Raw genomic sequence first — 26778 nt, 5'->3', positions numbered from 1 at the left:
ATACTCATTTTCTACCTGAAAATGATTGCAAACACAAATTCTTTGGTATTATCTTCATTTAATTTGCCTTAAATGAAAAAGCACAAAAGAGAATGAAGCAAAAAGCAAAACATTGATCCTTTCACAGAAAACTCCAAAAATGGGCCAGACAAAAGTATTGGCACCCTCAGCCTAATACTTGGTTGTACAACCTTTAGCCAAAATAACTGCGACCAACCGCTTCCGGTAACCATCAATGAGTTTCTTACAATGCTCTGCTTGAATTTTAGACCATTCTTCTTTGGCAAACTGCTCCAGATCCCTGATATTAGAAGGGTGCCTTCTCCAAACTGCCATTTTTAGATCTCTCCACAGGTGTTCTATGGGATTCAGGTCTGGACTCATTGCTGGCCACCTTAGAAGTCTCCAGTGCTTTCTCTCAAACCATTTTCTAGTGCTTTTTGAAGTGTTTTGGGTCATTGTCCTGCTGGAAGACCCATGACCTCTGAGGGAGACTCAGCTTTCTCACACTGGGCCCTACATTCTGCTGCAAAATTTGTTGGTAGTCTTCAGTCTTCATAATGCCATGCACACGGTCAAGCAGTCCAGTGCCAGAGGCAGCAAAGCAACCCCAAAACATCAGGGAACCTCTGCCATGTTTGACTGTAGGGACTGTGTTCTTTTCTTTGAATGCCTCTTTTTTTCTATTCGCCACGACAGCACCCACTAGAAAGAGGGGATCCGCCCCTAGGAACAGGAAACCTACAGAGAGATAAAAGGGGCGGCCCCCCCTCGCTCCTCAGTTGGTTTCCTGTTCCTAGATGGAGACCCACAGAGAAAACTCTATGGATTTAGGAAGAGGAAGACCTGCCTGGACTACCGCCTGTACGACTCTGCTGAGCGACAGGGGTTCCAGAGCAAGTAGACAGTCGGGGGAAGGATCCTGCGGGCTCCCCCCTCATCTGGTGCGGCTGACAGGCAGCCTGAAGATATCCAACGGTCTCCCTGCTGGGACACCGTTGTGGAGACGCCGACAGTGCGGGTACCTGGTGCGGCTGGTGATAGAGGACGTCCTCCGGGAGCAGCGGTGTGATGGTTCCGCGATCCGAGGCCCTCCTGTCCCTCCAAGGTAAGAGGTGACATGGTGGGATGCAGCAGGCAGCGGCGTCTCCCGGTATACAGGACGCGGGCGCATGCGCAGTAGCGTCGGCATCCCGGAAATGGAGAGGAACTTCCGGGGCACGGTGTTGGAGATCATTTCCGGGGGAACCGCCATATTGGATTCCCCCATGCGGTGCCATTACCCTAAACGCCAGATTTGTAAGTAAAAAAAAAAAAAGGGACAAAACAAGGGGTGTGTACATTACTGCACTATAAAGTGTAGTCAGTAAGTGCAGTCAGTGTGCCATTATGTCGTCCCAAGAGGAGGTCAGGGTGCACCCTATGGAAGAGCCATTAGTCCCTAGTGGTGAAGCCAGGAAAAGGAATAGTGGACACTCTAAAATAAGTGACTCCACTGAAAAATCAGGAAGAATATCCTCCCGTTCCACACCCCAAGCTAAGACATCTCCGCAGCCGGTATAAATATTACGCTGGGTGAGTGCGTATATAGCTTCACTAAAGCTTATATTGATTCCTTTGCTTATATTATTTCTAGGCAAAGAGGACGGGGAAGAGTAAGCACAAACAATGTGCCATATGTACCGAACCCCTGCCTGACTCATATCTTAAAAATCTGTGTCAGGCATGTATAGACAACACCTTACGGCAGGAGGAATCGGTTAAAATGAATGAGATACGGCTCATAATTCGGGAAGAACTTCAGTCGTTGGGAGGTGGTTCTACTTCTTCAGTAAATATGGAGAAACGAAGGAGAAAAATATCCTCTCGTAGAGCTGACACATCAGCGGAGAGTGGGGAGGTCGACTCTGATATTTCTCAGCAATCTAATTCCTCAGAGGAAGAGGACTTCGTCTGTTTTCCAACTGAGGGCATAAACAACCTAGTAAAATCAGTGAGAAATACGATGGGGGTATCTGAATCAAAAGAACCCCAGACACCACAAGAAGTTATGTTCGCTGGTCTTTCTCAGAAGAAAGGCCATGTATTTCCAATAAATCAGGCCATAAAAGATCTCGTTAAAAAAGAATGGAGTAGAGGTCAAAAGGGGTTGATCCCAATATCCTGTAAGAGACGCTACCCCTTTGATGATGAAGATTTGAATACCTGGGCCAAGATACCAAAAGTCGATGCAGCAGTTGCGTCTACATCTCGCCGTTTCTCCTTACCAGTGGAGGATGCAGGTTCCTTATCAGATCCTATGGACCGGAAATCAGACGCACTCCTTAAAAAATCGTGGGAAGCCTGTGTCACGGCATTCAAGCCGGCTATTTCAGCCACATGTACGGGCAGATCAATGCTAGTCTGGCTGGATCAGCTGGATCAAAAGATTAAAAGTGGCGTATCCAGAGAAAAATTACGGGCATCTATCCCTTTGATTAAAGGTGCAGCGGCTTTTATATCAGATGCCTCAATTGATTCCCTCCGCCTGGCGGCCAGAACAGCTAATCTCGCTAATACGGCTTGGCGGGCTTTATGGTTAAAGAATTGGAAGGGGGATGCCCAGTCAAGATCCAAATTATGTTCCATACCCTGTCAGGGTGAGTACCTGTTTGGAACAGTCCTTGATGATATTCTCACTAAGGCGGGCGAGAGGAAGAAAGGATTCCCTAATCCCTTTATTCCGTCTTACACAAGGGCGTTCAGGAAGCCACCATTCGGAAGAAAGGGATACTTCAGAGACAGGTGGAATAATAAAGATTTCGAACAAAAAGGAAATCTGTTTAATAAACGCCCCTTCAAGCCAACCGATAAATTCCATCAGTGATATTTCTCCGGTGGGTGGAAGACTAAAACAATTCAGTCATCAATGGAAAGAAATAACAACTAATCCATGGGCTATTGAATTAACATCCTCAGGCCTCACACTAGACTTTATTAGAACTCCTCCGGATTCTTTCCTTCTTACCACCTTAAGATCCAAGCCTCAGCAAGAGGCACTTGAAACCGAGGTTAAATCCCTCCTACGCAAACATGTCCTAGTAGAGGTTCCATCTTCCCAGATAGGGAGAGGCTTTTACTCTCCCTTGTTTCTGATTAATAAGCCGGATGGCTCTTTCAGAACTATAATCAATTTGCGGAAGCTGAATTCCTTTATAAAACCTAAAACATTCAAAATGGAATCCATTCGTTCAGCTATAAAAAATCTATTTCCAAATTGTTACATGGTAGTATTGGATCTTAAAGATGCTTACTACCATATTCCCATTCATAATTCACACCAACAATTTCTTCGGGTAGCAGTTTGTATAGAGGGGCAAATTCGTCATCTACAATATAGATCAATGCCCTTCGGGTTATCTATGGCCCCAAGGATTTTTACTAAGTTACTATCAGAAGTAATGTCTTTTTTACGGGTAAAGGATACTTTGGTCATCCCATATCTAGATGACCTATTGATTGTAGGAAAGAGCCCCCTACAGTGTGAGCAGAGATTACGGGAAGTAGTGTTATCCTTACAATCCCTGGGTTGGCTAGTTAATTGGGAAAAATCTAGACTTCAGCCTGTAACGTGTCAGAAATTCCTTGGGCTCCTTCTAGATTCGGTTGACCAGATTTGTAAACTGCCTGAGGATAAGAAATTCTCCATAGTTGATAAGGTGTCCTCAGCAATAAAAAGACGTAGTATGTCACTAAGACAGGTCATGTCGTTGCTAGGCTCTCTAACATCGTGCATTCCTGCGGTACAGTGGGCACAGTTCCATACTAGGCAGCTACAAAAATTTGTATTGGAGGAGGACATTAAGAATAGAGGATGTCTGGATAGAACAGTTTTCCTAACATCGGAAGTATTACACTCCCTTAGGTGGTGGTTGGATCAGAATAACCTTTCAAAGGGGGTTCTATGGGTAATCACTCCTTCTAGTGTGGTGACCACAGATGCTAGTCCTGAAGGCTGGGGGGCACATTTTCAGGATCAATGGGTTCAGGATCTTTGGTCCAGCTCAGATCTTAATAATTCCTCGAATGTCAAGGAGTTGAGGGCGGTATATTATTCCCTTCTCCACTTTCTTCCCCAGCTCAGCGGCTCTCATACAAGAGTATTCTCCGACAACACCACTGTGGTGGCTTATCTGAACCATCAGGGAGGTACAAGGTCAGACAAACTCAGGGAGGTGGCATCAGACATCATGGAGTTAGCCGAAGGTCATCTACTATCACTATCGGCAGTACACATCAGAGGCACAGACAACTTTCGTGCCGATTTCCTGAGCCGTCATACATACATCAAGGGGAATGGATGCTGAGCAGGAAGATTTTCAAATCAATAACAGCTCGATGGGGTGTTCCTCAAATAGACTTGTTTGCCACAAGAGCCAACCGTCAAGTCAAGATGTTTGCCTCTCTAAACAGGGAGGACAAGCCAGACATACTCGATGCCCTCCAGCCGCCATGGACATTCGATCTGGCCTATGCTTTCCCTCCATGGAATCTATTACCTATAGTAATAAGAAAAATAAGGGAGGAGGGCGCAAAAGTTCTGTTGATAGCCCCATTTTGGCCCAAGAGGCCATGGTTCTCATGGCTGAGGGCGATGTCAGTGTCAGATCCATGGATTCTGCCTCAGTCCAAGGACCTGCTCTCTCAAGGTCCATTCCTCCATCCTCAGGCAAAGGGCATGAACTTAACTGCCTTGAGTTTGAGAGGCGGTTACTAAATCTCAGGGGGTTTTCTAATGGGTTAATCGATACTCTTATGAAGAGCAAAAAACCTTCAACTACCAGGATTTATGTTAGAATTTGGAGGAAATTCCTTCAATTTCATACTACACAATTTTCCTCTGAGATTCCTATATTTGCAATGTTAGAATTTCTACAAAAAGGGCTGGAATTGGGGCTCTCCGTGAGCACTCTGAAGGTGCAGGTTTCAGCATTAGGAGCTCTTTTTAATCATAACATTGCAGGAAATAAATGGATATCCCGGTTTATATCCGCTTGTGAAAGATCAAAACCAATTAACATTCCTCGGGTTCCTCAGTGGGATCTTTCGATAGTTTTAAATGCATTAACACAACCACCTTTTGAGCCTCTCCATACAGCCTCACTAAAGAATATTTCTTTGAAGACGGTTTTGTTAGTGGCGTTAGTCTCTGCCAGAAGAGTGAGCGATCTCCATGCATTATCTATAGATCCTCCCTTTTTAACGGTAACATCAGATAGGATACTTTTAAAAACAGATCCTTGTTATCTCCCTAAGGTGGCTTCTATCTTTCATAGATCCCAGGAGATCTTGTTACCCACCTTTTATGAGAACCACTCAACTCCAGAAGACTTCACACCCTAGATGTAAAAAGGTCTGTCCTAGCCTATTTAGAGAGAACTAGGGACTGGAGGAAGAGTAGGGCTCTCTTTGTGTCTTTCCAGGGTAAAACCAAGGGTGCCGGAGTCACAAAGAACACATTATCTCGCTGGATCAGAGAGGCCATAATCTTGGCGTATAAAGCTGGAGGGAAAGATCCTCCAATGCATGTGGGAGCACACTCTACAAGAGCCTTGTCGACTTCCTGGGCAGAAAGGGCGAATGTGCCAATAGACCTTAAATGTAAGGCTGCAACTTGGTCTTCACCAAATACCTTCTATAAGCATTATAGATTAGATCTATCCTCTGCTTCTGATCTAACTTTTGGTGTATCGGTCCTTGACTCAGTAAACCCACCCAGTCTATAGTCTCTGCAATTCTCTCTAGTGGGTGCTGTTGTGGCAAATAGAAAATACCGGATTACGTACCGGTAATGCTCTTTTATAGAGCCCACGACAGCACCCGTTCACATCCCTCCCTTTTCTGTATATAGTTGCACATGGTGCTTGTTTGGTGAGATGTAAATATTAGAAAGAGGTAGCATGAAGTTGTAAATATGTGTGTGTGTGTGTGTGTGTGTATATATATATATATATGTGTATATATATATGTGTATATATATATATATATATATATATATATATATATATATATATATATATATATATATATATATTTGGACCTGTTAACTAAAACTTGGTGGCGGTTCCTCCTATTCTCTGTAAAACAACTGAGGAGCGAGGGGGGGCCGCCCCTTTTATCTCTCTGTAGGTTTCCTGTTCCTAGGGGCGGATCCCCTCTCTCTAGTGGGTGCTGTCGTGGGCTCTATAAAAGAGCATTACCGGTACGTAATCCGGTATATTTTTTTTTTTTCTTTCTCTCCTGTAAACTCTATGATGCCTTTGCCCAAAAAGCTCTACTTTTGTCTCATCTGACCAGAGAACATTCTTCCAAAAACATTTTAGGCTTTTTTAGGTAAGTTTTGGCAAACTCCAGCCTGGCTTTTTTTATGTCTCGGGATAAGAAGTGGGGTCTTCCTGGGCCTCCTACCATACAGTCCCTTTTCATTCAGATGCCAACGGATAGTACGGGTTGACACCTTTGTACCTTCGGACTGCAGGGCTTGAACTTGTTTGGATGTTAGTCGAGGTTCTTTATCCAACATCCGCACAATCTTGCGTTGAAATCTCTTGTCACTTTTTCTTTTCCGTCCACATCTAGGGAGGTTAGCCACAGTGCCATGGGCTTTAAACTTCTTGATGACACTGCGCACGGTAGACACAGGAACATTCAGGTCTTTGGAGATGGACTTGTAGCCTTGAGATTGCTCATGCTTCCTCACAATTTGATTTCTCAAGTCCTCAGACAGTTCTTTGGTCTTCTTTCTTTTCTCCATGCTCCATGTGGTACACACAAGGACACAGGACAGAGGTTGAGTCAACTTTAATCCATGTCAACTGGCTGCAAGTGTGATTTAGTTATTGCCAACACCTGTTAGGTGCCACAGGAAAGTTACAGGTGCTGTTAATTACACAAATTAGAGAAGCATCACATGATATTTCGAACAGTGCCAATACTTTTGTCCACCCCCGTTTTTATATTTGGTGTGGAATTATATTCAATTTGGCTTTAGGACAATTCTTTTTTTTTTTTTTCATTTAAGACAAATTAAATGAAGATAATAATAACACAGAATTTGTGTTTGCAATCATTTTCAGGAAGAAAATGAGTTATCGGACAGAATTGCAGGGGTGTCAATACTTTTGGCCACAACTGTATGCTACCTGGGCTGTGAGACTCTTTCGCCCGGGGCCCTCAAAAACCTGGAGCTTGCCCTGGCTTCACTGATTGGTCGCGACCGGTCAGCGACAAACGCAGTCCGGCCGCGAATTGGCGTGGGATTTGAACCACGCTTTGCTAATTGGTCACGCCCGGCCAGCCGAATCCTGTGTATTCATTGCATTATTCTGAAATCTTCATAAACTACATACATAATCTAGAAGAATACCCAATGCGTTAGAATCGGGCCACCATCTAGTGTGATATAATTGTCCCATGCAATATCCTAATTTGCTGGCCAGCCTGCCCTGATTGATATGCATGATGCAAGGTTATATTTCCAACTCTGAGTGGCAGACGTAAGATGCATCATCTGTATTTTTGGGATATCTAATACTATAAAGAACCAAATCATGGCATATTCCATTGTAGACATGAATTATATTTTGCAAAGGTTTGGAAAAATACATAGGTCCATCAAAGTTCTCCACCAGTTATAAATTCTCTGTTAGGTTAGTTATAACCCTCCATGCCATGTATTGTGAGAAAAGCATTTAGCCCCTTTCTTTTAAAGCAGATCTAGGCCTGGATTCGATTTCTTGCCGGTCATGATGAGGGGGTGTTGGAGTCAGAGGCTCTTGATTCATTTAAAGCTGCAAGCCTTTTAGTAGATCAGGAGTCTGGAGTAGGGAACTCCACAGCTTGACATGAATTAGGCAAGCTGTCACATCTCGGCTCTGCCCATTTTGGCAAAACTTGGAGAACCAAGCAAGAAAATGCCAAAAGTAACAAAACTTTGCAACTGTTCAAAGCAACTTACATGAATACATCTGATATGTTTTGCTTAACATATTTAGGATAAAGCAAAATAGATTAATGGCTGCACTCGAAATTAATCTGCTAGAGCAAGGAAATGTGCGATACATGAAATGGGAATGGCATAATGGCTTGTGAAATATATGAAAAAAACACATGAGATTCTTAGCACAAGATTTGGCCAAAAGTTGTGAGCCCATCCACCAATCGTCAAGGTAATCTCAGAACGGATGGGTACCTGAGTTGACTACACTAGGCAGTCAGCTCAGGTACCCATCCGTTCTGAGATTACCTTGACGTTTGGTGGATGGGCTCACAACTTTTGGCCAAATCTTGTGCTAAGAATCTCATGTGTTTTTTTTCATATATTTCACAAGCCAGGGATTTGCCACATGACTTAGGTCTGCAAATAGTGTAAGAAGCCAACCTATGTTTTGGGGTGTTTCTCATCAGTGCAAGGGGTCTGATGTGGCTGGGTTAGAGGCCTCTGGCTGAGTCTAAGAGGTTTACCGGGTCCTCCAGAGTGGGAGATGTTCTTCTCTGGGTCATATACAAGGTCTTATCTCAGAATGCAGTTTATGTAATTGGGTTTTTTTGTACAGTAGTACGTTGCTCCTCTTCTGGCACAGTGTAGTAATCTGCGCATTCTTCCGTGTAACTGTACATGGATAGGTTTCGAGCAGCTGGTGACTCTCGGCTTATTTTTAGCTTTTGTTCTGCGGTCTGTCACACACCCCAACCTGAAATTCTGACCAGTTAAGGACATGGGGTTATTAGAGGTTTTAAAACCACAACACATTGAGAAGTATGTATGTATGGACATTATATGTAATGATGTCTAGCTCTCTGTAGGGTTTCTTTTTTTTTTTTTTTTTTTTTTTTAGACTCTTAAGGTACCTTCACACATAACGATATTGTTAACGATATCGTTGCTATTTGTGACGTAGCAACGATATCGTTAATGAAATCGTTCTGTGTGACAGCGACCAACGATCAGGCCCCTGCTGGGAGATCGTTGGTCGCTGAATAAAGTCCAGAACTTTATTTCGTCGCTGGACTCCTGCTGACATCGCTGGATCGGCGTGTGTGACACCGATCCAGCGATGTCTTCACTGGTAACCAGGGTAAACATCGGGTAACTAAGCGCAGGGCCGCGCTTAGTAACCCGATGTTTACCCTGGATACCATGCTAAAAGTAAAAAAAAAACAAACACTAGATACTTACCTAACGCTGTCTGTCCTCCAGCGCTGTGCTCTGCACTCCTCCTGTACTGTCTGTGAGCCGGAAAGCAGAGCGGTGACGTCACCGCTCTGCTTTCCGGCTCACAGCCAGTACAGGAGGAGAGCAGAGAAGCAGAGCGCAGCGCTGGAGGACAGACAGCGTTAGGTAAGTATGTAGTGTTTGTTTTTTTTTACTTTTAGCATGGTATCCAGGGTAAACATCGGGTTACTAAGCGCGGCCCTGCGCTTAGTTACCCGATATTTACCCTGGTTACCGGCATCGTTGGTCGCTGGAGAGCTGTCTGTGTGACAGCTCTCCAGCGACCAAACAGCGACGCTGCAGCGATCCGAATCGTTGTCGGTATCGCTGCAGCGTCGCTTAATGTGAAGGGGCCTTTACTGCTTTTTCTACTTTCCTTATTCAATTTTGCTGATTGCAGCTGTGGGTAGATTTCTTCTTGTACAAAATCTGGAACAGTTCTCAAAGTGAGAACACATATAACTTTCTAATTGTCCATATACTTCTTTTTGGGGCTCTGTTCTTGGTTTTCATTAATTGTCAGTCGAGAAGGGACCTAACCTGTTACTGATTTGTTTGCAGGGTTCACTGGACTGTCCAAGTCTGGAGTTTGAGTACAATGACTCTGACCACTTTTCAGCAGAGTTATCAGGTAAGTTCATGTAAATTGAGGCAGAGGTAAGGGAAGTTGGTTACTCAGGCGACAGACAGTACAAATACAGGTCTGACCAGTGTCCTGAATATTTTGCTATGAAACGATAGTTGTTAAAGGGGCATACATGAAAAGACATCCCTATGTTCATACAAGCATACAAAAACTGTCCAGTTTTCATCCGTGAAAAAAAAAAAAAAAGCAACAATTACTGTATAAGCCGAGATTTTCAGCCCTTTTTTTTTAGGCTGAAAGTGCCCCTCTTGGCTTAGGCTACTTTCACACTAGCGTTTTCTGCAATCCGTCACAATGCGTCGTTTTGCAGAAAAAACGCATCCTGCAAAAGTTTCTTGCAGGATGCGTTTTTTCCCCATAGACTTGCATTGACGACGCATTTGCGACGGATTGCCACACGTCGCATCCGTCGAGCGACGGATGCGTCGTGCTTTTGCGGACCGTCGGGAGCAAAAAACGCTACATGTAACGTTTTTTGCTCCTGACGGACCGCTTTTTCCGACCGCGCATGCGCAGCCGGAACTCCGCCCCCACCTCCCCGCACCTTACAATGGGGCAGCGGATGCGCCGGAGAAATGCATCCGCTGCCTCCATTGTGCAGTACGTTAAACGCTAGCGTCGGAATCTCTCCCCGACGCATTCCGACGGGGAGATTCCGACGCTAGTGTGAAAGTAGCCTTATACTTGAGTCATTGTCCCAGGGGTCGGCGGGGGAGTGGCGGCTGTCGCATACCTGCTCCTGGCGAGGTCCCTGCATCTCCGATGGTCTCCAGGCGCCGTCAGCTCTTCCAGCTTTGAGTGGTCACATTGTACCGCTCATTACAGTAATGAGTATGGAGGCGACTCCACTCCCATAGGGAGTTAACGTGGTTAGTGCGCGCCCTCTGCCTGGGGAGACACAGCAGTGCCTGGCGGTGGAACGGGGAAAGGTGACTATAGCAAGTGCCGGGTGCCTGAGCGACGAGAGGTGAATGTCATTTTTGGTTTTTGTTTTAATCGCAGCAACAGCATATGGGGCATAATAGTCTATGGAGCATCTTATGGGGCCATAATCGGCATTTGTGCAGCATTATATGGGGCAAATATCTCTATGGAGCATCTTATGGGCCATAATCAGCATTTGTGCAGCATTATATGGGACTAATATCTCTATTGAGCCTTTTATGGGGCCATAATCAGCATTTGTGCAGCATTGTATGGGGCAAATGTCTGTATGGAGCATCTTATGGGGCCATAATCAGCATTTGTGCAGCATTATATGGGGCATATTTTAATATGGAGCCCATCATGAATTGTATGGAGCATTATATGGGGCTCCTGATTCAATATGGATATTCAAAAACACTTAACCTTGTGATGTCTCAATTAATCTTACTTTTATTGGTATCTATTTTTATTTTTGACATTTACCGGTAGCCTCTGCATTTTCCGCCCTAGGCTTATACTCGAGTCTTTAAGTTTTCCCAGTTTTTTTTTTGTGGCAAAATTAGGGGTCTCGGCTTATATACTCAGGTCTCCTTATACTGGAGTATATACGGTATTAATTTTAAAGTCCTCTATATGCTATATCTATGGCCATTGTTTTTATACATGAGCAATAATTACAATTTAGAAGACTAAAACAGTTTCCTATGTTAAGGATTACAATGTATCAGTAAAATTTAGACACTACAGTGGCAAGTAAAAGTTTGGGCACCCCTGATCAAAATTACTGTTGTGAACACTTGAGCAAGTTGAAGATGAAATGATTTCTAAAAGGCCTAAATCTAAAGATGACACATTTCCTTTGCTTGTAAAAGCTTTTTATAGCCAGCCAAGAGTCTTTGAATTCTTGTTTGAGGGATTTTCATTCATTCTTCCTTGGAAAATTCTTCCAGTTCTGTGATATTCCTGGGCCGTTTTGCATGCACTGCTATTTTGAGGTCTAGCCACAGGTTTTCAATGATGTTCAGATTAGAGGACTGTGAGGGCCATTGTGAAACCTTCAGCTTGCGCCTTTTGAGGTAGACTATTGTGGATTTTGATGTGTGTTTAGGGTCATTATTAGTGTTGAGCGAATATACTCGGTACTTGAAATTTCCTGAGCACGCTCGGGTGTCCTCCGAGTATTTGTAAGTGCTCGGAGATTTAGTCTTCAGCGCCGCAGCTGAATGATTTACATCTGTTATGTGTGGATTCCCTAGAAACCAGGCAACCCCACATGTACTTATGCTGGCTAACAGATGTAAATCATTCAGTTGCGCGCTGAAAACAAAATCTCCGAGCACTTACAAATACTCGGAGGACACCCGAGCGCGCTCGGGAAATCTCGAGTAACGAGTATACAGGTCCTTCTCAAAAAATTAGCATATAGTGTTAAATTTCATTATTTACCATAATGTAATGATTACAATTAAACTTTCATATATTATAGATTCATTATCCACCAACTGAAATTTGTCAGGTCTTTTATTGTTTTAATACTGATGATTTTGGCATACAACTCCTGATAACCCAAAAAACCTGTCTCAATAAATTAGCATATCAAGAAAAGGTTCTCTAAACGACCTATTACCCTAATCTTCTGAATCAACTAATTAACTCTAAACACATGCAAAAGATACCTGAGGCTTTTATAAACTCCCTGCCTGGTTCATTACTCAAAACCCCCATCATGGGTAAGACTAGCGACCTGACAGATGTCAAGAAGGCCATCATTGACACCCTCAAGCAAGAGGGTAAGACCCAGAAAGAAATTTCTCAACAAATAGGCTGTTCCCAGAGTGCTGTATCAAGGCACCTCAATGGTAAGTCTGTTGGAAGGAAACAATGTGGCAGAAAACGCTGTACAACGAGAAGAGGAGACCGGACCCTGAGGAAGATTGTGGAGAAGGACCGATTCCAGACCTTGGGGAACCTGAGGAAGCAGTGGACTGAGTCTGGTGTGGAAACATCCAGAGCCACCGTGCACAGGCGTGTGCAGGAAATGGGCTACAGGTGCCGCATTCCCCAGGTAAAGCCACTTTTGAACCATAAACAGCGGCAGAGGCGCCTGACCTGGGCTACAGAGAAGCAGCACTGGACTGTTGCTAAGTGGTCCCAAGTACTTTTTTCTGATGAAAGCAAATTTTGCATGTCATTCGGAAATCAAGGTGCCAGAGTCTGGAGGAAGACTGGGGAGAAGGAAATGCCAAAATGCCTGAAGTCCAGTGTCAAGTACCCATAGTCAGTGATGGTGTGGGGTGCCATGTCAGCTGCTGGTGTTGGTCCACTGTGTTTCATCAAGGGCAGGGTCAATGCAGCTAGCTATCAGGAGATTTTGGAGCACTTCATGCTTCCATCGGCTGAAATGCTTTATGGAGATGAAGATTTCATTTTTCAGCACGACCTGGCACCTGCTCACAGTGCCAAAACCACTGGTAAATGGTTTACTGACCATGGTATTACTGTGCTCAATTGGCCTGCCAACTCTCCTGACCTGAACCCCATAGAGAATCTGTGGGATATTGTGAAGAGAAAGTTGAGAGACGCAAGACCCAACACTCTGGATGAGCTTAAGGCCGCTATTGAAGCATCCTGGGCCTCCATAACATCTCAGCAGTGTCACAGGCTGATTGCCTCCATGCCACGCCGCATTGAAGCAGTCATTTCTGCCAAAGGATTCCCGACCAAGTATTGAGTGCATAACTGAACATTATTATTTGATGTTTTTTTGTTTGTTATTAAAAAACACTTTTATTTGATTGGATGGGTGAAATATGCTAATTTATTGAGACAGGTTTTTTGGGTTATCAGGAGTTGTATGCCAAAATCATCAGTATTAAAACAATAAAAGACCTGACAAATTTCAGTTGGTGGATAATGAATCTATAATATATGAAAGTTTAATTGTAATCATTACATTATGGTAAATAATGAAATTTAACACTATATGCTAATTTTTTGAGAAGGACCTGTATTTGCTCATCATTAGTCATTAATACATTTGTATAAGCCATCCTCTTTTCAACTTCAGCTTTTTTACAGATGTGTTTGTTTGCATCAGTTTGTTGATATTTTATTTAATCCATTCTTCCCTCTAGCCGTTAAAAGTTCCCCGTGCCATTGATCGAAAGTACGTAGCCTTAGCAGGAATGTGGAGTGACCTAATAGTAAGAGGCACTCCTAGTGGCGGCCTTTCATTGTGACCGATAAGGGCAGTGACCCCTAGCGATGGACACCAAGGTGCCCTAATAGGCCGGTGGTCTGAACAACTTCTTTTACTCATTGGCAGTTTTGGATAGTAAAAGCAGTTACCCTACATGTTGGGTTATATATTGTATAACAGTACTAACATTACTGTCTTTGTCCTCTCATAGAACTATACAGCTACACCGAGGAGCCAGAGCTAGTACTTAACCGCAGATGCTTTGAAGAAAGGTTTAGACTCCAAGGTAACTTTTGATTAGGTGTCATTGGGAGCTTTCATGGTTTCTCACCCATCTATCCATTTCTATATTTCTCTCTATGTCTGAGTGGGTCTATCTGCCTATGATTGAGCAAGGTAATATTATCCTTCCAGAATGAATAGTGGGACAGCGGTCTCTGTATGCTAGTACAAAGCTACAAGTGGAGGACCTGACTTGATCGATAAAAAGATCACTAAAATATGTCTTACTATTTTTGTTGCAGGAGCGGAGGCCAGATGGACATCTTTGGGTTCAGCACAGCACAACACTCATGTCATGCGCCTCCTTGAAGAATTGGAGGTGGTGATCAGGGAGAAGCGACTCTCTGCTGCTAGAGCTGTTCTGTACTTGGCACAAGGTGAGTGCGACAAGCTGGTTTTACTCCTATCAGCGAATAGCACTTACCATTCCTTTACCTGCATTCTTGATCACTACAATAAGGGTCAAGCTATGAAAGGGGATTTACTAGCGTTAAACATTGCGTCGCATCACACTCGGATTGCAGTTTTGCGTTGCTACCGCACATATGCTGTACTCTGACCTACTGCGACATAGTCACAAATATTTCCAAATGTGTTGAATTTTCTGTCACTGGTTCCAAGTCAAACACCTCTCATTTTCCATAGTCTTCAATGCAAGTTCATGCGATTTGGTTGTTTGACGATTTATCTTCGATTTGGCCTTATGTGATTTTGGCACATCATACCTTATCAAGACACACCGTTTGGCATCGGGCCTCCAGATGAGCTGCCAAGGCGAAACGTGTTGAGGCAATGGCAGGCGGGTGGCATATCTTTTCAGATGAGTACCTTGATATCCAACGACCGGTTATAACACTCTGAGTGAAGGTGACAGCCTGAATTGATCCACATACATTGAGCCAGTGCTATGAGTGGCTATCATTATATATAATTAATTATAAATATACTGTGATTAGGATATTGAATCATATACCTGGATTTATGATATTATATCATTTTGGATCAATAAGAATGTATGGGCGATAACTATTATATTTCTGTATCTAGGAAAGCCACCAGAGCTATGTGTGCTTGATTGTTTTTAAACTACCTTGGGGTGTAGGCACCCTTTATCTGCAGGTGTGACCTATGTCTAGTATTAGTGGTTCCTTTATCTTGTGTGGGGACAATAGATTGTTTATAGGGTGCATCTAGGGAATCATAGGGTAGTTATCGCTGAGCGGGGGCGCCACAACGCTACCCCCTAGGGTGCCAACCTCCGCCGTTAGAAAGGAATAAGCATAGGCAAAAGACCCGGGATTCCCAGTGCCTTCTAATAATGTGTGTGCTTTTCTCTTACCCCATGACGGCACTAACGAGAGAGGGATCCGCCCTCAGGGACAGGAAACCCACAGGTTAAAAAGGCGGGACCTCTCCTCCACCTCAGTTCTGTTTCCTGTCCCCGACGGGGACCCACAGCTTACCATCCAGGAGTCCAGGGACCATCGGGCCGAGTTCAGGCAGCGGGGGGGCCCTGCCACGGTCACGGGTGGATTCCTCCCTGAAGGCGCATTCCGGGGTCGGCGGGCCTCGTGGATATGCGCGGAGGGGAGGCAGTGAAGAGGACCGAGCCTGCCTCTTCTCTTTTCAATGGAGGTGGTCGGTAATAGGTAGCGGCGGCTACCTGGAGGTTTCCTCCGCCGGTCCATGAGGCGCACAGGGGGTGGTGACGCCGGTCACCGACAAGCGGCAGGACGCAGGGTGCAGCAGCGGCTGCAGAAGCTCCGTCCCTCCTGTGAGCCGGCAAGTAGTGAGCGCGCGCGAGGTCCGGCGACTTACTGCGCAGGCGCGGGGGTCACTTCCGGGGCGGCGCAGGGCACCTCTGGGTAAACCGGAAGTTGCCTGGCGCCGCTCCATCGGTATATATCCGGAAGGAAAGGGGCATACCGCTGCTCAGAGATTACCACCATGAGTGGAATAGAGCAGTCGGTGGAAGAAATTTCACAGGCCCCTGTGACAAAGAACCCGAAGGAGCGCCATTCTTCAAGAAAACCCACGCAGCGCAGCATCTCAGGATCCCAGCGTAGCAGAGGCTCTGGTGGATCCAGGAGGGAGACGGTGGTTTAACTGGAGGAGGCATCCTCAAAGCCACAACCGGTATCTTCCTCACATTAGGAGGGTAAGTGACCTCCGTGAAAGTGGAAATTCTAATAGGGGTTTATTGTTTCCTAGGGAAAGAAATGCCAGAGGAAAAGTAAACATAGAGTATGCCCGCTTTGTTCAGCAGATTTGCCGGAATCATGGGTTAAAAAACTCTGTGCGCCATGTATTAAGAACACCATTGATGAGGAGACACCAAGTTTCACATCTGAATTAAAAGATTTAATTAAAACCCAAGTAGCGGACGCATTAAAAAGCGTAAAAAAACGTAAAGGAAAACATAAAGAAAAATCTCCAGATTACAGCTCCAGCGAGGGAGATAGCTCGAGTGAGGATTCTGATAGCTCTACAGCTTCATCATCCTCCTCCGCATCTTCAGAAAGCGGTCGCAACTGTTTCCCAATAGATGAAACGGATGCGTTGGTAAAAATGGTTAGGGCGACAATGGGTCTGGCAGACACTCGTTCCAAAAAATCTGTACAAGATCTTATGTTTAGTGGCCTGGAACAAAAGAAGTACAGAGTGTTCCCATTAAATGAAAAAATTCAAGCCCTTATAAAAAAGGAGTGGAAAAGACCAGACAAAAAAGTACTGTTAACACCCAAAAGGAAATACCCATTTGATGACCCAGCCTGCGCCTCATGGGGAAAAGCGCCAAAATTAGACGTCGCCATCGTGAAAGCCTCTAAAAAGTTCGCTCTGCCTTTTGAAGATATGGGGACCCTCAAGGATCATATGGATAAAAAGGCCGATGTCTTCCTAAAAGGGTCCTGGGAGGCCGCCAGCGGGGGGCTAAAACCCGGTATAGCTGCTACGTGTACAGCTAGAGCACTAATGGTCTGGCTGGATCATTTAGAGACTCAATTAAAAAATAAAACCCCGAGAGAGTCTATACTGGACTCGGTGTCAGCGATGAGAGGTGCCGCTGCGTATTTAGCAGATGCCTCAATAGACTCAGTTAGACTGACGGCAAGATCGGCTTCCTTCTCAAATGCGGCTAGGAGAGCACTATGGCTAAAGTGCTGGCCGGGGGACCTGCAAACTAAAGCTAAGTTGTGTTCCATTCCGTGTGAAGGTGAATATTTGTTCGGTCCCACCCTAGACGATGTCCTCGAAAAAGCGGTTGATAAAAAGAAAGCCTTTCCGGGATTCCTAAATCAATCTTATAGGCGGCCCTTTCGAGGAAGGAGGTTCACACAAAGACGCCCCCCAAAAAACCAAAAGGAGGGGTGGGAAGACAGAAAATTCAAAAGAGGAGGTTTCATGTTCAACAAGCCGGATAATAAAAAACAGCCACAATGAGGGTGTGCCCCAGGTAGGAGGGAGACTGACCCACTTTCTTCCAACCTGGGAAAAAATTTCTGGAAGTGCCTGGACTCTAAACATCATAAAGACGGGCCTAAGACTAATCTTTCACACAATGCCACACAATCAGTTTGTGGTCACACCACGAAGAAAGTCAGAGATCGAGCAGCTGAGTATCCAGAGAGAAGTTCTCAGTCTTCTGGAGAAGAAAGTCTTACAGGAAGTTCCGCAACAGGAAGAGACGAGGGGGTTTTATTCTCCGCTCTTTCTTCGAACAAAGCCGGACGGAACTTTTCAGAGTAATTATAAATTTGAAACAACTAAACAGATACCTGGTGATAGAAAAATTCAAAATGGAGACAATAAAATCATGTGTCAGATCCCTTATCCCGTCTTGTTTCATGACTGTTATAGACTTAAAGGACGCATACTATCATGTGCCAATCCATCCGGATTTCCGGAAATATCTCAGGGTTGCAGTAATGATACAAGGGGAACTGAAACATTACCAATACAGGGCTCTTCCGTTTGGTCTAGCCATTGCCCCGAGAGTATTCACAAAATTAATGGCGGAAGTAATGGCCCATATAAGGGAACAAAACATATTGATTGTGCCTTATCTGGACTACCTCCTAGTGATGGGCAGTTCCTCTCTACATTGCAGCCAGCAACTAAACAGAGTGATGGTAGCCCTATCGAATCTAGGATGGTTTTTGAACCTGGAAAAATCCAGGCTTATCCCATCTCAAGTACAGTTGTACTTGGGGATAGTAATAGACTCAACAAAGCAAGAGTGTCGTCTGCCGGAAGAAAAAGTATCCAACATGATACATCTAGTGAATCAGTTGAGTATCTCTCCTCTGATCTCTCTAAGGAGAGCCATGTCCATACTGGGGTCAATGACATCCTGTATCCCAGCGGTACAGTGGGCTCAGAGCCACTCGAGAGATCTCCAGTGGGAAATACTAGAGGCGGTATCCCACGCAGGAGGAAATTTAGAAAAGCAATTAAAAATATCCTCTCGGACAAAAACTTCCTTAGCTTGGTGGACAGACCCGTCCAATCTCAGGAGGGGGGTTCCATGGGTATGGCCGGTCTCGATAATCCTGACCACAGACGCAAGTCCTTGGGGGTGGGGGGCCCACCTAAACAGGCAAATTGCCCAAGGTCCTTGGTCAGTAGAAGAAAAAGACCTTACTTCAAGCATGAAGGAGCTTTTAGCAGTTCAGTACGCCATCAATCATTTTTTAACATCCCTCCGTTCCCACCACGTGAGAGTACTGACGGACAACAGGGTGGTAGTAGCATATTTAAACCATCAGGGAGGGACGAGGTCTCAATCCCTAATGAAAGTGACAAATTTCATCATGTCACAAGCAGAAGCCAACTTGTCCTCCCTGACAGCCCTTCACATAAAAGGGTCAGAAAATCAAACTGCAGATTTTCTAAGCAGAACCCAATTAAAACAGGGGGAATGGGAGCTAAATACAAGAATATTCAAACGCATAGTGGATCTTTGGGGGGCCCCGGATATAGATCTATTTGCAAACAATCAAAATCGGAAAACGGAGGCCTTCTGCTCGATAGATCCTCGGGGGAGTCCAGTGGCTATAGACGCGTTGTTAATTCCATGGAAATTCCATCTAGCTTATGTGTTTCCTCCGATAGCTCTAATTCCCTTAGTCTTGAAGAAAATCAGGGAGGACAGAGCCAAAGTGATATTGATAGCCCCGTTCTGGCCGAAAAGAGTATGGTTCCCATGGCTACGCCTAATGTCCATAGCGGATCCATGGGTACTCCCAGATATCCCAGACCTTCTGCATCAAGGGCCAGTGAATCACCCACAAATAAAAAGTTTACATATGACGGCCTGGCTTTTGAAAGGGAACTGTTAACAAAAAGGGGGTTTTCTTCAAATCTAATTTCTACCCTGCTGGCTAGTAGAAAACCTGTAACTACCAAAGCATACGGCAAGGTCTGGAAAAAGTTCCTATCCACATCAGCAGTTACTCTATCAGATCAGATGCCAATCCAGGAAATTCTAGAATTTCTGCGAAAAGGATTAGAGAAAGGCCTGGCAACAAACACCCTGAAAGTTCAGATTGCAGCATTGGGTGCCCTTTATAATCAGGATTTGGCGGGGAATCACTGGGTAAAAAGATTTATTAGAGCATCTACTAGGTCCAGACCAGTTATACATCTCACCGCTCCTCCCTGGGACCTGAACTTAGTCCTTTCAGCACTAACTAAGGCGCCGTTCGAACCTTTATCTCAGGCTTCACTAAAAATAATATCTTGGAAAACCTGTTTATTGGTGGCCCTAACCTCAACTCGCAGGATTAGTGATCTGCAGGCCTTATCAGCCTACCCACCTCTAACACAAATATTAGATGACAGAGTAATCCTCAAAACTGACCCTTCTTACCTTCCCAAAGTGGCGTCAAAATTCCACAGATCTCAAGAGATAGCGTTACCATCTTTTTGCCCCAATCCAAAAAACAAAAAAGAGGAGGCTCTACACACTCTAGATGTAAAGAGATGTCTAACACACTATCTATCAGCCACAAGGGAGTGTAGAAAAGGGAGGGCTCTGTTTGTCTGCTTTCAGGGACCAAATAAGGGTCACAAGGCATCGAAAGCCACGTTGGCGAGGTGGGTAAGAGATGCCATCAAGATGTCATATATCTCTTCCGGAGAACAAGCTCCGGACACAATTAAGGCTCATTCAACCAGGTCGGTGGCAACCTCTTGGGCTGAACGTGGTGGAGCATCAATAGATCAAATATGTAGAGCAGCCACTTGGTCTTCCCCCTCTACATTCTTCAAGCACTATCCGCTTAATCTATCTTCTCCCTCAGACTTAACTTTTGGTAGGAGAGTTCTTGAGGCAGTGGTCCCACCCTAAAATTTTCATTCTTTGAAATTCTCTCGTTAGTGCCGTCATGGGGTAAGAGAATATCGTAGTTACTTACCGATAACGGTATTTCTCTGATCCCATGACGGCACCTGTATATTCCCTCCCTTCACGTATGGGTGTCCACACTACTTATAAATTAAGTCACGAGGTGTGCATAAAAAAAAAAAAAAAAAAGTGTGTATATGTGTGTGTGTATATGTATGTATGTATGTGTATATATATATATATGTATGTATAGAGAGAGAGAGAGAGAGAGAGAAGCTTATATAAGTTATACAGTTATATTTTGTTGTGTAAAAATAACCAATTAAGTTACAGCAGAAATTCCCTGCAAGGCTCTGTAAACCAACTGAGGTGGAGGAGAGGTCCCGCCTTTTTAGCCTGTGGGTTTCCTGTCCCTGAGGGCGGATCCCTCTCTCGTTAGTGCCGTCATGGGATCAGAGAAATACCGTTATCGGTAAGTAACTACGATATTTCTCATGGTGTGTTTCTTTCGTGGGGTGTACATACCACCTGATGGATTTTAAGATAATATTAATAAAGATTGTATCTTTTGAAATTAGGGTTTCTACATGATTCCTCCCCAATAATTGATACCCTAGGAACAATACATAAAGAGTCTTCTGTGAGTTTGCTGTATAATAAAATCTAAAATTGTCGCACAGCAGCAAGTTGCACAGGCTATCCACTGCTCAAAGCTCCTACATGGTTCACCTTGTAATGAGAACTATTGTAAAAGCAAGCGTGAGATTATCTAGAGGCTTGCTCCACTTCACCAATGCATGTCTGACATTTGAAATACGAAGGTGTATAATGTATGCTAGGCTGTATAAATCTGTCATGGATGAAGCCCTGGGATTCTTCATTCTGTTGAATAGAGTATTTTTGTATTCTGGTGACCCTCCTATGTGTTCTAAACCTTGTCTTCTCTTTTGTATTGATCAAAACGTTACCTTTTCGTATGTTTGCAATGTGGCTCCTTTTGTACATGCAAAATGAGCTTTATTTAAAAGTAATTCCTTAATTATGTAAGTTGGTTTACCCTTTGCAGGGCATCTTTCTTCCCCAGGGATCTCATTCCTGATGAAGTAGTAAGCTCAGTGGCTGATATCTATAATTTGTTTCCTGGCCAGGTGTCTACGGAGAGTGTGAAAGTGAATCGGATGTTCTCCGCTGGTCGCGCTACAACTGCTTCCTTCTCTACCAGATGGGAACATTCGCTGTCTTCCTGGAACTGCTGAACATGGAGATTGCGTATGTTTATTGGAGATCTTTTATAAAACGTGTACTATTGAAAAGACCTGAATTGTATGAATAATTCATGACCGTGGCCATCAATGTAATGCCTGGCTTCTAGATGACCAGTTAAATCAGTGGTCCCCAACTCCAGGCCTCGAGGGCCGCCAACAGTGCAGGTTTTCAGGATTTCCTTAGTATTGCACAGGGTTGGAATAATCACCTGTGCAGATGATCACATTACCACCGATGCAATACTAAAGAAATCCTGAAAACCTGCACTGTTGGCGGCCCTCGAGGCCTGGAGTTGGGGACCTCTGAGTTATATTAACATCTAGTATTTTGTGTGTGTGTGTGTGTGTGTGTGTGTGTGTGTATATGAATATCGTAGTGCAGCAGTAGCACCCGATGCTGTGATGAGGCAGTGACCCAGCAAAGTTCAAAGCAAAACGTCTCTTTAATGTTCAACTCCAAAAAATACTGCACATGATATTTTCCGGATTGCAGCTGGGAACTAGGACAGTCCACCTCTGGATCGCAGCCAGTCACATATCCGGATCGCAGCCAGTCACTAAACACTCCACTGCTCCTCTTGAGACCAGTTGCCGTAGGCGACTGCACCACCGTGTTAATGTTCTACTCACAGCATTACACAATACACGATACCCTCCGAATCGCATCCGGGAACCATATCCTCCAGTTTACAGTCACTAAACACACCAGTCCACCTCTGAACAGTTACCGTGGGTGACTGCATTGCTGTGCACACTGTAGGTGCCAAGTGTCTCAGCTCCCCTGGCTGCTTGGCTTTGCTTGCCTGTGTTTCCTCACACAGGAGCACTGCAGAGCCGACTGCTCTGCCGTCTAGCATACCCCAGACTGACACTGACTTTGACCCTGACACACCGAAACCCTATACTGCAGGGTTTTTAACTAGCAACCTGTGGCCTTCGGCCACATGGAAATCCCGGCCAGGAATGAAACGGACTGCAACACTGGCATCTGCAGTCTTTCAACACCAAAGCCCAAAGCAGGTTTTCCCTGAATCTACCTTGGACAACCAGCATGTCCAAGACATATACCCGCCTTAGTCTGCATTGCAACCACAGCTACGCCTGTGACTGCAATGCACTCTCATGGCCTCAATACGCCTCCGTGTGCATCTTGGGGGAACACACAGTAACCCTGACATTTAACACCAGTCACTGCCTCATAATATATAGATAGAAATCTTTTATAGGAGTTTGAGCTATTTTTCTGATATAGAGCTCCAGTTACATCCCTTCACTATTCCATAGGGTTAAATGGTAAAGTTACCAGTCTGCAGCCACCGCTGTTGTGAATTCAGCTTTTGGGCTCCCTCCGGTGGTTGTAGAGGGTAATGCAGTTGTGCCTGGACTGCAGGAGTGGACAGGTGTATCTACTAATTGCAAAACTGACTGGGGTATATAGCTTTGCAGGATCCTTTTAGTCAGTGCCAGTTGTTCATTGTTCTTGAAGGATTCACTTCCCTGCTGGTCTCTCCAGTTTGCTGTGCTTTTCTACAAAAATAAGTCCTGGCTTTGTTTTTGCTGTCCACCTGCTGTGGACCTTATAGTTCTGTGCATTTTCATGGTTTTGTCTTGTCCAGCTTAGTCTGTGAAGGATTTTTTGCAGCCTAGCTATTTCTCTGGAGATGCAGATATACCCCTCATGTCTTTAGTCAGATGTGGTGATCCGTATTTTCTGCGGTGGATATTTTCTAGTGTTTTATACTGACCGCATAGTACTCTGTTCTATTCTTTCTTTTTAGCTAGTATGGCCTCCTATGCTAAAATCTGATTTCATATCTGCGTATGTTATTTCCCTCTCCTCTCACAGTCAATATTTGTGGGGGGCTATCTATCCTTTGGGGATTTTCTCTGAGGCAAGATAGGTTTCTTGTTTCTGTCTAGGGGTAGTTAGATCTTAGGCTGTGCCAAGGGGTCTAGGGAGTGTTAGGTACCCCCCCACGGCTACTTCTAGTTGCACTGCTAGGTTCAGGGTTTGCGGTCAGTACAGGGACCACCTTCTCCAGAGTCCGTCTCATGCTGCTCCTAGGCCACCAGATCATAACACACCGCTAGGGGAAGCTTATTCTATATAGGTTTCCTTTTGACCTCCCTTATAAGCATGTCTTCTGGTTGCTTGAAGTCATCTTTACCTATTCTTTTCTAAAAACATCACTTCACTTGTCCAAGTTAGTGTTATCCTCACCTTCTTCCAGAGGAGTGCACCTTTGTCCAGCCTCTAGGCTTCCTGCTTGCTGTGGTGCATTGTGCTCCTGATGACTTGACAGTTCTGGCGAGAATCATGGCTGAGCCCCTTCACTGTTCGAGGGTGCTAACAGAGGCAGCTTTGCCTCTGCAGTCTCGAAGAAGATTGGTGGTACTGAAGCTATCCAGGATTGGAAAGTAACAGTGTGTTTCTGTGCCAGCTTCAGAGCAGTGGTTGCAAGGTTGGTTGGAAAGAGCTTGCATAGTGGCTTGCAAAAGTATTCCACCTCCTTTGACATTTTCTGTGTTTTCCTAGCACAACCTGGAATTTCACTTTTTTTTTTTTTTTTTTTTTTTTTTGAGGCTTTTACATCAGTTCATGTAAAGAACATAACTACAGCTATAAACATATTATTTTTTTTATTGTGAAGAAAACAATAAATGAGTCAAAAAATAGTGAGGGGGAAAATGGGGGGTGCGTCTTATAGTTGGAGTGCAGGCTTACCGGCATTGTGGCGGTGACAGAAATGCCGGGATGATGTGGCGCGGTGAGCGGTATGGCATGAGCAGGGTCTCTTCCACATTTGAGGTGACGTCGCGGCCCAGTATTGAAGGAGAGCAGCAGAGCTGGGTGAGTCACGGCTTTCCCGGTGGCACCGGCCATCTTCCTGAGGCTGCGCATGCGCAGATTGAGTTTTCCCGTTTTCTGGGGCTTCAGGAAAATGGCCGCGGGAGGCCGCGCGTGCGCAGATTGAGATCGCGGCGGCCATTTTCCTGAAGCCGAGTTCGCAGATTGAGATCTCGGCTTCAGGAAAATGGCCGCCGCGATCTCCATCTGCACACTCGTGTCTTCACATGGCCATTTTCCTGAAGCCCTGGGAAGCAGAGTACTGAATCTGCACACGCTGGCAGCTTCTTCCCCTATTCTGCGGTCACGTGGTACCCATAAGGGTGGAGCCGCATATTCATTACTGTAATGAGCAGTACCAGTGACTGCTAAACAGAGGAAGAAGCTGTCAGCGCCCGGAGACTATGTGTTCGGCAGAAGCTGCCAGGGACTGTGCCGGGAGCAGGTGAGTATTTCATATTCACCTTTCCTCGTTCCGCCGCCGCCCCGTCTTCTGCGTCCTCTGCACTGACTGTTGAGGTCAGAGGGCACGATGACTTATTAGTGTGCGTGCTGCCCTCTGCCTGAACAGTCACTGCGGAGAGACGGGACGCTGAGGAGACGCGGGCAGCAACTAGAGGGGAGTATGTACATTTTTTTTTTTTTTTTTTTTTTTATATTTTATTGCAGCAGCATGACATGTGGCACATTGTTATATGGAGCATCTTATGGGGCCATAATGAATTGTATGGAGCATTATATGTGGCACATTTTTATATGGAGCATCTTATGGGGCCATAATCAGCATTTGTGCAGCATTATATGGGCCAAGTATCTGTATGGAGCATCTTATGGGGCCATACTCGGCATTTGTGCAGCATTATATGGGGCATAATAGTCTATGGAGCATCTTGCGGGGCCATAATAAACATTTGTGCAGCATTATATGGGGCATATTGTAATATGGAGCATCTTATGGAGCCCATCATAAATTTTATGGAGCATTATATGGGGCTCCTGATGCAATATGGATATTCAAAAACACTTAACCTACTGATGTCTCAATTAATTTTACTTTTATTGGTATCTAATTTTTATTTTTGACATTTACTGGTAGCTGCTGCATTTTCCTCCCTAGGCTTATACTCGAGTCACTAAGTTTTCCCAGATATATATATATATATATACAGTGGGGCAAAAAAGTATTTAGTCAGTCAGCAATAGTGCAAGTTCCACCACTTAATAAGATGAGAGGCGTCTGTAATTTACATCATAGGTAGACCTCAACTATGGGAGACAAACTGAGAAAAAAAAATCCAGAAAATCACATTGTCTGTTTTTTTAATAATTTATTTGCATATTATGGTGGAAAATAAGTATTTGGTCAGAAACAAACAATCAAGATTTCTGGCTCTCACAGACCTGTAACTTCTTCTTTAAGAGTCTCCTCTTTCCTCCACTCATTACCTGTAGTAATGGCACCTGTTTAAACTTGTTATCAGTATAAAAAGACACCTGTACACACCCTCAAACAGTCTGACTCCAAACTCCACTATGGTGAAGGCCAAAGAGCTGTTAAAGGACACCAGAAACAAAATTGTAGCACTGCACCAGGCTGGGAAGACTGAATCTGCAATAGCCAACCAGCTTGGAGTGAAGAAATCAACAGTGGGAGCAATAATTAGAAAATGGAAGACATACAAGACCACTGATAATCTCCCTCGATCTGGGGCTCCACGCAAAATCCCACCCCGTGGGGTCAGAATGATCACAAGAACGGTGAGCAAAAATCCCAGAACCACGCAGGGGGACCTAGTGAATGAACTGCAGAGAGCTGGGACCAATGTAACAAGGCCTACCATAAGTAACACACTACGCCACCATGGACTCAGATCCTGCAGTGCCAGACCTGTCCCACTGCTTAAGCCAGTACATGTCCGGGCCCGTCTGAAGTTTGCTAGAGAGCATTTGGATGATCCATGTTATGGCTGGCAATCAGGCAACACAGCGTGCAGTAATCAGCGCACATACAG

At 44.7% G+C, this 26778-nt stretch overlaps 1 protein-coding gene across 2 annotated transcripts in view; it reads left to right on the top strand.

Moving 5' to 3' along the window:
- Positions 1–26778, top strand: part of STRIP2 (striatin interacting protein 2) — a 166013-nt gene that overhangs the window by 5536 nt on the left and 133699 nt on the right. For both annotated transcript variants that reach the window (XM_069765403.1, XM_069765404.1), the window contains exons 2-5: positions 9815–9884; positions 14237–14311; positions 14550–14684; positions 21802–21922. In XM_069765403.1, the coding sequence (XP_069621504.1) occupies positions 9815–9884; positions 14237–14311; positions 14550–14684; positions 21802–21922 (401 nt within the window). The remainder of the gene's footprint in view (positions 1–9814; positions 9885–14236; positions 14312–14549; positions 14685–21801; positions 21923–26778) is intronic.

Source organism: Ranitomeya imitator, chromosome 4 (assembly GCF_032444005.1).
Source record: "Ranitomeya imitator isolate aRanImi1 chromosome 4, aRanImi1.pri, whole genome shotgun sequence".
Lineage (NCBI taxonomy): Eukaryota > Metazoa > Chordata > Amphibia > Anura > Dendrobatidae > Ranitomeya > Ranitomeya imitator.
This window is presented reverse-complemented; position numbering and strand designations above follow the sequence as displayed.